Below are 12,121 nucleotides of genomic sequence, written 5' to 3' on the forward strand. Positions count from 1 at the left end.
TATAACTTTACTATAGCCGAGTTAGTGGTTTATAATCCCGATTCCTATGTGAATCAGTCCCTATGTGGACGGGCCCCTATGTGGACCCCAACTATCAACCACTAACCGGAATACCAGCCCCCCGTATCCCATACTTATTCACCTAGATCCACAACCAATTTCCAAACATTTTTAACTTTGAAAAAATCGTGATTTATGCATCTTAGACTTAATAATGAATCACATGAAGCTTACATGACCTATCTATGTTTACTTTCACATAAACAAGCATAAAAGTAACAAGTACCACAACAATTATACTTCACATCGTTAATCAAATCATTGAACACATAATCATATAGAACATAGCACTTTTACTTTCACATTTAATTTTATAAGTACACATAAACATTTAATATCACATAGTAGCACCAAGAAGGGCATTCTTCAACTTTAACCATAATATAATCACATAATCATACAACCATGTCATTCATAGCATATCAATATCACTCATATCATGAACTACGAAAATTATCACATACGACATTACTTTCCTCTAATCACTTATTACATACACTTTTATTTCAAAAGTGCCACATATCATAACAAATAATATACGAAAACAATCAAGTATTCTAACTCATCATAGAAATCAATTAATCATATTTCTAAATCTTACACTTGATTCATAACACAGTTCTAGGCTAGTAGACTCTAATTCTTTCTTAGCATGCAACAAGATACCTAAACATAGATTATTAGGACATAACTTAGAGTTTTCACCTTCATTACTAACCTATTTGTCCTACTTCGGATATTAGAACCATTATCGAAAATCATACTTTGATAAAAACAGTCATCTTAAGAAAATCAACCAGTTTTGAAATCCGAACTTTGAAAAATCATTTCTCTTGAACCACAAATCCAAAGCCTTTGAAATTTTTACAAGATACTCCTTTATATGTCTTTAAAACCACCGAGAAACTGTTTAGAAAAATCATTATCCGAACAAAAAATATAAGTAAATTTCTAAGGGGGTACAGTTTTGAAATCTGAACAGAGTGAGTGACTTTAAAAATTCATTTTGCTTTAAATATTCATCCAAACCTTTTGAAATTTTAACTCCATATACTATTAGGAGTCTTATATTCCCCAGAAAAATAGTTTTAGAAAATCCTTAGAAAATTAGGATAAATAAGTAAAATGGTACAGTTGTGCAGTTTAAAACTCAGAACAGGGGAGGGGACTTCAAAACTTTCTTATAAATTATCTACAATGTCAAACATTGCCAACTATTATCTCAAATGAGTTCTCTAAGTTGGGGTTCTATTCCAAGTGGAATCACTAAATTTGAAAGAGTAAAACATTATGTTTAATTACTAATTCTAAACTAACTCTAGTTCTGTACAGTTTCGGTAAATAATTCATAACTCATTTATTTCTACTCCAAAAATTACAAGACACATATCAATATGACCATAATAGAGAGATCTATCCTCATATAAAATTTCGTAGTTTTCATGAATAAACTCGTGGGTGAAACATGGGTTAAAATTTGTACCTATGAATCTGTAAATTTTACATATAACCATCTATTTCAAGATTCTAGACCCAATCAACTTATATGCCTCAAATCCAAACCTTAAACATATAAGATTACAATTAGTAAATAGTAAATCAATAATATTAACATGCAATGATTAGAAACATAAGGATAATAAATTTCATAGCATATCATCATCAAATTTCGGGTTTCTCACCAATCTTCTATTTTCTTTCAACAAGAAGAAGAAGAAGAAGAAGAAGAAGAAGAAGAAGAAGAAGAAGAAGAAGAAGAAGAAGAAGAAGAAGAAGAAGAAGAAGAAGAAGAAGAAGAAGAAGAAGAAGAAGAAGAAGAAGAAGAAGAAGAAGAAGAAGAAGAAGAAGAAGAAGAAGAAGAAGAAGAAGAAGAAGAAGAAGAAGAAGAAGAAGAAGAAGAAGAAGAAGAAGAAGAAGAAGAAGAAGAAGAAGAAGAAGAAGAAGAAGAAGAAGAAGAAGAAGAAGAAGAAGAAGAAGAAGAAGAAGAAGAAGAAGAAGAAGAAGAAGAAGAAGAAGAAGAAGAAGAAGAAGAAGAAGAAGAAGAAGAAGAAGAAGAAGAAGAAGAAGAAGAAGAAGAAGAAGAAGAAGAAGAAGAAGAAGAAGAAGAAGAAGAAGAAGAAGAAGAAGAAGAAGAAGAAGAAGAAGAAGAAGAAGAAGAAGAAGAAGAAGAAGAAGAAGAAGAAGAAGAAGAAGAAGAAGAAGAAGAAGAAGAAGAAGAAGAAGAAGAAGAAGAAGAAGAAGAAGAAGAAGAAGAAGAAGAAGAAGAAGAAGAAGAAGAAGAAGAAGAAGAAGAAGAAGAAGAAGAAGAAGAAGAAGAAGAAGAAGAAGAAGAAGAAGAAGAAGAAGAAGAAGAAGAAGAAGAAGAAGAAGAAGAAGAAGAAGAAGAAGAAGAAGAAGAAGAAGAAGAAGAAGAAGAAGAAGAAGAAGAAGAAGAAGAAGAAGAAGAAGAAGAAGAAGAAGAAGAAGAAGAAGAAGAAGAAGAAGAAGAAGAAGAAGAAGGAGGAGGAGGAAGAGATTTAATGGAGAAGGCTTGAATTAGAAGAAGAGATTTCTTGTTCTACTTTGGGCTATTTTGATCGATGGAGAGGGGGAAGGAGAAGGGGGCTTAGCTGATTTTTGGTGTGAGGAAATGAAGAGGAGAGGGTGGTATTTATAGAATTGAAGAGGGTTGTATTCTTAATGAGTAAGTATGAAGAGGGGTCTTTTTGCAATTAGGAGTAACTTGAAATAATCTAGAGGGACTTCTAGGCAATTTCATTTAAGTTATCTTAAAAATAATGCTAAATGAAAAGCCAAGTGGAAATGCACATGGACTAAGTGTATGCATGCAACACATACAATCCTAGCCAATTTAAAAAGGGGAAATTACTATCAATTAAGCATATAAACTTTCTAGTGTGAGAAAATAAATTCTTATGTTTGAACTAAATTTTATATTTTCAGATCACAATTGTGTTTTATCACCTTAGATGTGATCCCCCAAATTAGGTTTTATCACCATGATTAAGAAATGAGTAAACAATTATTCATCCTCAAAATTGTTGAATAATCACCTCAACCAAATAGCGTAGGCTACTAGTTAAGTGAACTATTTAATATTTATATTTTCAATATAAAAAAAATTAGAATTTAATAATATAATCATCAAGATTACCTTAGCTTGTGCGTGGCTTTTGGGAGGAATTCAAATCACTATATCTAGGGGCGTAATTCAGAAATTGGGGGCCCTATTTATACTTTATAATGCACATATTAATTCATTATAACGAATATGGATGGACAAAATTATTTTTTTCATTAGCAGTTAAGAATTTTGAAGAAAATATGACTAAAATATTGACGAAGTTAAGGTAAATCAAAGTTTACGGGGTTCAGGACAGAGACTCGAGTTGTCTTGAAAAATATTGCTGAAGAAAATGCAAAGATCGCTGGAGAAAAAGTCTAAAATATTGAAAAAGATAAAAATTTGATAGAAGATCTCAATATCTAACTAATTATAATTGATCTACCACATTTCATTTACATAAATTAATGCAAGAATATGTGTAAAACAAAATCAATGAATAATTAAACTATGTAATATAATATAGTTACGGCTATTCAACTTGTTGAACCATTTATATATTGGGCAAATTACCAAAACCCCCCTGAGGTAAGCCTAAATAACGAAAATCCCCCCCATGTTCTCGTAATTACGAAAACCCCCCTGAGGTATGCAGACGTCTTACAAATCGCTCTAACGGTGTTAGACTCGATAGAATCTTTTTGATTCTCCCGAATATTCCTCCGATAATACCAATTTTGCCCTTTTACACGAAATTAACCTTAGGGGGGTAATTGTAAGCATTTTATTTAATGAGGGGTCATTATGAATGTACAAAATACTTATTTTTCTTAAATTAAACCCAAATATAATCAATATTTTGAATGTACAATGTATTTTTATTGGATTAAAAAAAATCAATGAATGAGATTTCAAAATTTAATTATTTTTTATATATAAAATTAAATATTTTACAATTCGAGAAATACAACCATGCATCATTCAAGCTAAAAGCATAAATCCGTATGAATACTCCTCTGGATAAATAAAATCAATTAAAATATATAAATAAAAAAAATAAAAAATTATAATATCAAATTATCAATACAAATTACAAAGTAATAAATAAATTTATAAAAGCAATAAATCATCAACTGAAAGGGATGTCAGGGGGGATTTTCGTTATTTAGGCTTACCTCAGGGGGGTTTTGGTAATTTTCCCTTTATGTTTTACATATTTAACAGAAGGATATAATAGACATTTCACGTTTTCGGTTAAAAAAATTCGGTCAACCGTTAGTCAAGGGGGGTTTTCGTAATTACGAGAACATGGGGGGGATTTTCGTTATTTAGGCTTACCTCAGGGGGGTTTTGGTAATTTGCCCTTTATATATTTTAAATAGCATTTACTAATATGACTAGTATATATAAATTCTAGAATACAAAATATTATTTGGAGGGCCCTATTTGTTTATTAGTAGTCATTTGTTCTTTAAATTGTGTATCAATATTTTTATTCTTAAGGCCGTGTTTGGCTGATTCTCCAACTTTTTTCTTTTAATTTTTATATTGTAAATCAAAATATATTAATATTTGATTTATTTCTTTAGTTACAGGTGTAATTAAGAAAATTGAATATTTGATTAGCTGGATCATATTTATTAATTATAAAATTAATAGAAACCAAATAAATAGAAAATATTAGCTTTTTAAAATATGGCGTGTTGCCAAACAGAGCTCAGCCACACCGTCACTCACTACGTTGCGTTACAACAATTCCCACGTCGACATGAAAATATGTCGACATGATAATATGGCTACCAATACCTACATAAAAAATTTAGGGCATTGTTTGGCTGAATTTTGCCCTCAAACTTTGTGTAGATTTAACTATTTTCTATTTTTATTTTTTTTTTGTCAATTCATTATTTGTGTGTATTTTAAAAAGACAATTTCAAATTTTAAATAAATAAATTAGCATATTTGATTTGGCAATAAAAGTTCACATGGCGGATACTTAAGCAGGCACGAGCTACAATAATCTAAATATTAAAGGAAATATTGGAAAAATTATTAAAGTCCTTCTTGCCCTTCGAAAAAATAATAAATAAATAAGTAAATAAATAAAAGAAGAGAAGAATAAGAAGAGACTAGAAGAGAGAAAAATGACTGAGAGTTGAATTGTTTTGAAAGCTCGATTCCTCTTATATAGAGTAAAAGTAAAAAAAACTTTTGTAATCTTGAGAATCGAGTTTATGAAGTTCTTAGAGATGAATTCATTGTTTCAAACGTTTATATTTCAAATTTTAGCGTAATCACCTCAATTCAAGAAGCATAACCACTTATACACATGTTTCCGACCTTGAACAAAAAGCCTAAGAATTATATTGAAAGCCCTAAAGCCCAATTATCGCAATAGCTCAATATTTGGTATTAGATATAGTAAAAGAATTTGGTGAGTATTTAGTGTCAAACATACGTATGTAAGCATAATTTTTTTTCTTCTAATTTTTAATTTTCAAATATTGGATGCTTGAAGCAATTGCATGATTTGTGGGTTTTTTTTCGAAGAAGAAGGACTTTAATAATTTTTTCAACCAAACACCATGGGGTAATATTCAAGAATCTCTATCTATTCTACCTTATCAAATATTGGTTAAAAGAAAGAACATCAAGGTTCTAAGGAATATTTCGATAAAAATATGGCTTGAAAGGCTCAAATGGATTAAAGAAGACTCAAATCATATCCCAAATCACTCACTACTCAATACTTCAGATCATAAATTTCCTAAGGTGAGCTCTAAAAGCGAACATTGCATGATCTAGCATACATTAATTCCAAATTTAAAATACAAAATGTTCAACAAAAGAAATACACAAAGTGTGATTACAAAGCTAACCAAATATCTAGTCCTCATCACAACAAAACAAGCAATCTCATCATCAAACATTGGTCATCTCTCATCATCACAACTCACCGATGCATCCCAATAGCTCAATATCGATATTAGTAAAGTAAAAGAATTTGGTGAGTATTTGGAGTCAAACATATGTATGTAAGCATATTTTTTTTTTCTATTTTTAATTTACAAATATTGAATGCTTGAAGCAATTGCATGATTTGTGGTTTTTGACAATGATAAGTGACTAAGTGCTTTTGAATTGCGAGCTTGCGAATGTTTAAGATTTTTCACTATAATTGCAAGCTCTGAAGACGTGAAGTTGGTCATTAATCTATGTGATGAGAGATTCATTAGTTGAATTATTTGCTTATGATTAGTTTTTGCTTGAGGACAATTAGCAAAAAATCAAGTTTGGGGGTGTGTTAAGTGTATATTTTTACACTTTATTATATCTTTTAATTGGAGCTTTTGGTGTATTTTATTGATAATTGGTGCCTAAAGTTTTGATTTATTGTGGTTCAGGCACAAATTGAAGAATTGAATAAATTGAGGGTCAAAACTGCAATTTAGAAGAAAAAGTGGACAAAAATTGGAGAATTTAACGCCACTTGACCAGTCAAGATGTCGGACGGCCGTCCAAGAAATACACTAAGAATCCAGGCGGTCGTCCGAGTCAAGAAAGAGGAAGAAAAAGTCACGCCATTTCGGACGGCCGTCCGAAATATAGTTCAAAACGCCATGGGGTCGTTCGAGCAAGCGAAACTGCGCAGTAAGGAACTTCCAATTCTACAAGGAAACTACATTTTTCCCAGTTTTTCCACCTTATAAAAGTCCATCTCAAGCACGAAATTATAAGGGGTCCTCTTTTTATGCAATTTTGAGAGCAAAGAAGCAATAACGAAAACGAAGAATTTGAAGACTTCAAGCATAGTTTTTATCTTTCATGAATTAATATTATTTGATTTTAATTTAATCATGAGTAGCTAAATTCTTTATTTCCAGGATTTTATTCGAACCCAATGTGGGATTTATGAAACAATCTCTATGATTTTATGCAAATGTTAATCCCAAATTATTTCTTCTACTTGCTTTATTAGGTGCATGAAATTGGCCATTTTATGTGTTTTTTTGTTATTGTTAAACGCATGAATTGGAAGATCGGTTTAATAATTAAAACTAATTGGTAGAAGAACACTTGTTGCACTATCATAGGAATATAGTTAGCCTCTTAGGTAGTCATTATTGAGATCTATGCTTAATGGTGTGTTCTACACTATATGCGCAGGAATACAATAATATAATCTAGAATATCATAATCATAATACACGCGAAATTAGATTATGATTAATTTAGCATCTCAGGTTAATAATCCGAGTTAATTACTTGCATAATTGAAGGAATTGTGGAATTAATAATTACATAGGGGGGAGAATAAAATCCTAGGCTTGTTATATCTGATAAATCTCTGTTTGTATTTCCTTCCGTGCTCTTGCTTGCTTAATTAGCTTTAATTTAATTTAATTTAATTTAGAATAATCAATCATCTTTCGACTGTGTAGGGTGGGCTTGAGAATAATTGGTAGAATCTAATGATTAAGATTAGATAATTTAATATTCTCTGGGCGGTCGATATTTGGACTTTTGTCTACTATATTACTTGTTCGATAGATAATGCACGTTTAGTGACCTAACCGTGAAGAAATGTGTTTGATTAATATTGTAAGATATATTGGGACTGGGCATAGGTCGGTTTCATTGATCGATCCACCCACTTTCAATCTACTTCTCATGATCAATAACTAAAATATATACATATAGTGACCATATTATTGGTTGTAATAGTTTTTACATGGTTTCGACGATTATAATAATTGGTTGCATTAATCATTAATGTTTATTTGCACCAGTGGCTGTAAAAAAAAAAAAAAAAAAAAAAAAAAAAAAAAAAAAAAAAAACTAAAGATTGCAAATTTACATATTATCAATAAAATGTGAATATTATAATTTCAATCTATCATATTCAATACAATAATAAATCAATCATTCAAATAATAAGAAAGATTACTATAATTATTTCATAATAAATTCCACTATATAAATTGTTAAGCGACAACAAATATGACTTCCACGATAACGTTCTTTCACTTCATCAAACAGTCCAACCTAAAAAAGGGAAAAAAAATTCAAATAGAAAATAAGAAATCATATGATAGAATCAATTTCAATCATTTGTCGCTTAGTAGCACTCATAATTCAATAATGTATCTGGGCTCTTGCATAAGTATCTACTTACCTCGTCCAGTCCATGTGTTTAATGTGATGCATTGCCTGAGAATTATTAGTTAGGACGGAAATTGTAATTCATTTGTTCTATTTCATATAATAATTGAATAAGCTTAAAAAACAATTAATACGAAATATTGCATGAAATGGATCAGAACTTTGATTTCAGAAAACTCACCTAGATCCCAATGCACAATATAGCTGAACTTGCTCCTCCCGACTCCCTTCATCAATTGACCACCAACCTAGTTACCTGATATAAAGAATTTATCCACAATCAGTAGAAGTAGAGAAATAATTTTGACAAATTTTATGGTTCATTTTTATATAACGTACATTCGGTATACCTGGATCCACGACAAATAAATCTCATATAATCGTGAGCAACACCCGGTAAGCTAATACTACTTTCTATGCAGCTCCATCTGAAGTAAGAGTGTTGACTTGTTCAAATTTATGCATGTCAAAAAAACTTGGTCCTTGCATTAATAAAAGAGAGAACAAAAATTAAGTATATTTAGCAAAAATCGTAACGATGAGATCAATACATTACCAAATACTAACTCAATATCGTCCAACCAATAAATTTACTTAACATACCCTCATATGATGTTATGTCTAATTTTGATCAAAATACTGGAACTTGTTGTTCAATGTGCATAAGACAAATTTCAAATAAATAATGGCATAAATAGATGCTCAACATTAAACTTATCCATAAAATGTACAGATAAGCTTAGCATAATTAAATGTTCTTTAATAAATATCATATCACCCGAAATTGAGTCTTCCTTTGTTCTCTGGTATCTCATCACCAAATATGCAATCAAAGTACATAATATTCAGTATACCTAGATCCACGACAAATAAATCTCGTATAACCGTGAGCAACACCCGATAATCTAATATTATTTTCTGTATCAGCTCTATCTGAAATCAGAGTATTGATTTGTTTAAATTTATACATGTCAAACAGAAAGCCAGCTTCTTGCAGTAACAAAAGAGAGAACAAAAATTGAACTGAATATATTTAGAAAAAAATGTAACGATGAGATCAACACATTACCAAATACTGACTCAATATCGTCCAACCAAGAAATTTACTTAACATACCCTCATATGATGTTATGTATAATTCCCGCACATCATAGCACATAATATTTTCTCCTAATAAACAACAATAAACATATTACATAGAAAAAAATAAAAATAAATAAATAACACTCTTGAACCTAAATATATGGTACCAAAGAACAAAATTCAATACATTGGACCGACCTTTTTGTGTAGAAGTTTCTTCCAATTGAAATCAATTTTCCCGTCCAGTTCCCACCTATAATGAATGTTTTTTGCATATTACTTGATCAAAATAAAGCGCGTCACATAAATTAGGTAAATAACTTGAAGAAATAACTAACAAAGTCTTCTCACCTCGAGTTAGCACCAAAAGCAGCACCATAGATCAAAAATTTCTTAGGTACACAACAACGAATAACACACCTGAAGTAAGAATCCATTAGTTTCTTAAGCTTCACTTTCAATCACGTTACTTGAAACTTGTTACTCAATGTGCATAAGACAAATTTCAAATAGCTAATGACACAGATTGATGCTAACTATGGACATTAAACTAGAAGCCAGCGTTATTTGTTGTCACATTTTCTTCCAAAAATTGTAGCAGGCCGTACGCTTATCCAAATTGGGTAAATAATATACCAAATAAAAGGTCACAACTTTATCTACAATTTTGATGAATATACCAACCCCAAATTACGAAGATAACACAGCAATAACAACCCGAAGAGATGAATACACAAAACTGCCAGAATTGTTTTGGACAAACTTGTTTGCTGTCACAGCTTCTTTGAAAAATCATAACAATTTGTAGAGTTATCCAAAATGACCAAATAATACACCAAATCAAACCTGACAACTCAATATACAAAACTTCAGAAGACACATAACCTAAATTATTACTCCAACATAACAAAAACAGCTCCGTAAGATGATTAGGCAAAACTGCCCTGTTTTTTGACAGATTCACTGTCGGCCGATTCCGACCCCTAAAATGCTATAACAGGTGCTCGAATTGGAAAACATTAACCACTTACTCATAGTTTTCGAGGTCCTCTACGAGTTTTGAGAAGGAATTATTCCCAAATTCACACTCCAAACCCTTCGATTTTGGCTCCGAAACAGGTGCGGTAGCAGATTTTATTTCCCTTGGGGTTCCGGCGAGCAGGGTGAATTCCACACCAAATTTCGGCGACCACCGCCGAATAAAACCGCCGAGCACCACCATCAATGGGAAGCTAACTTCTCGAGGTTTGTAACGGTACCTTCTATCATCAATAATCCACCGTTCATTTAATTCTTTGAAGAGCCAAGAACTCCAAATTACGGCCAACATCGGCGACCTCCGCCGGAACTCACCAACACCGGTGTACATCTGAACTCACAATCCGATTTTTACACCGTGACGCGCCGGAACACCGAGATAACGGCGGGACGGGCGGAACCACCGAACGGCCGTGTCGCGGCTGGAACGGGTTGGAACGGCGGAACGGTAGAAAAAAGAATGAGAAATCTGATTAAAAAAAAAAAGGAGAAAAAAAAAAGAAAAACGAAACAAAGAAAACGGAGAGGCCTGGTCGTGGTCTGATGGATCCCTAAGTCTGAGAAAAGTTTTTTAAGTTTCCAAAATATGCAATCTAGTCCTTATGGTTTTTTATTTCTCTTAAAGTAAACAAATAATTTCATAGCTTACAATTTCACCCTCTATTTTTAATTCTCAAGGTAAGAATTGTTCTAAAATTAAGATTAGAGTTTTAATGACAATTTGTATAGTATTCTACTGTAATATTAATATTAAAATTTATTCCACAGTAATTATATTTTTTTTTTGCATTTTTATTATTATTTTTCCTTAAAACCTAAATCTGAAATTATCTTTTCAAACCACCAATTCTTTTCCTATATATTGAATTCGAAAATTTTCTGAGAGGGGTAGGAAGAAGGGCATGGAGAAATTGGGTGAAATAGGCGAATACTTTTGGCGAATACAAAAGATGCCAAGACAAGAGGGATTATGGTGCAGTAAAATGAAGAAATTAAGAGATAACTATTTCTTGATTATCGTAATATCAGGCGAGAATTGGTAGAGAGAGAGAGAGCGTAAGCGGGAGATTGAACATAGTAATGATTTGAGATGAAAGAAATGCGTGTAACGAAAGATTGAAAATTTCATAATTATTTGCATTTTCACCCTCCATCTTTTTTTTTCCTTTTCTTGATTTGCTTAAAAATTAAATTACTAACCAAATCGATTAGATTTTTATAAGTAGTTTCATACCAACCAAATTAAAGTGGTTACTAGCAACTCAATTAGATGGTTGTTAATAATTAAATTAAAGACTTGTAGCAACCGTAAAAAAATTTGCTGTTAAATTGGTCACTATTGACACTAAGTTATAGTGACCAATAAAAATTGTCGCTACAAACTTTTACTTTAGTTGCTACAAGATGTATAACTATTAGTGACCACTTATAGCTACCAAATGTTCGCCGGTCGCAAAAGGATTTAACTCTTTCAACTTTTGCTACCAAATTACTTTTGGTTACTAAATGTGAATATTGAGTGACCATTTAGTTATGGTCCCTGAGAATTTGGTCACTGAAACTAGTTTTTCTTGTAGTGTAATTAACCGATTCATATAGTCGGGGGATAACTCTAACCGACTCATGTATATATAAATGAGCTAGCCGTTTGATAATTTCTAGTTTACTTAAAAGTCAGTTGGCCGATAATTACTGACCAACCGACTTTTTTAAT

The 12,121-nt window shown here is 31.4% G+C and overlaps 1 protein-coding gene across 12 annotated transcripts; it reads right to left on the reverse strand.

Annotated features, from left to right (window-relative positions):
• Positions 1-7,969: 7,969 nt before the first annotated feature.
• On the reverse strand, positions 7,970-10,949 carry LOC105971443 (uncharacterized). Of its 12 annotated transcripts, none has more exons than XM_088811518.1 (9): positions 10,401-10,949; positions 9,721-9,789; positions 9,568-9,622; positions 9,356-9,456; positions 9,018-9,219; positions 8,637-8,848; positions 8,468-8,542; positions 8,300-8,334; positions 7,970-8,169 (listed from the first exon to the last, which is right to left on the reverse strand). In XM_088811518.1, exons 1-4 carry the CDS (start codon positions 10,736-10,738, stop codon positions 9,415-9,417), a joined length of 504 nt encoding a protein of 167 aa, XP_088667644.1. In that variant the 5' UTR covers positions 10,739-10,949; the 3' UTR covers positions 7,970-8,169; positions 8,300-8,334; positions 8,468-8,542; positions 8,637-8,848; positions 9,018-9,219; positions 9,356-9,414. The 12 variants fall into 12 exon arrangements, 11 of the variants coding, with proteins under 11 accessions (XP_088667644.1, XP_088667646.1, XP_088667614.1 ...); XM_088811520.1 differs by having other exon boundaries at positions 8,626-8,848; XM_088811488.1 differs by lacking the exon at positions 9,356-9,456.
• Positions 10,950-12,121: the final 1,172 nt, after the last annotated feature.

The sequence above is a fragment of the Erythranthe guttata genome, chromosome 2, assembly GCF_056151865.1.
Source record: "Erythranthe guttata isolate IM_541 chromosome 2, IM_541, whole genome shotgun sequence".
Taxonomy (NCBI): domain Eukaryota; kingdom Viridiplantae; phylum Streptophyta; class Magnoliopsida; order Lamiales; family Phrymaceae; genus Erythranthe; species Erythranthe guttata.

Coding starts and splice junctions, on each gene's coding strand:
- LOC105971443 (XM_088811506.1), bottom strand. CDS start 10,738: ATGTACACCGGTGTTGGTGAGTTCCGGCGGAGGTCGCCGATGTTGGCC. Junction 9,790..10,400: donor GAGGACCTCGAAAACTATGA/GTAAGTGGTTAA, acceptor TTCTTACTTCAG/GTGTGTTATTCGTTGTTGTG. Junction 9,220..9,567: donor AGAAACTTCTACACAAAAAG/GTCGGTCCAATG, acceptor CTCTGATTTCAG/ATAGAGCTGATACAGAAAAT.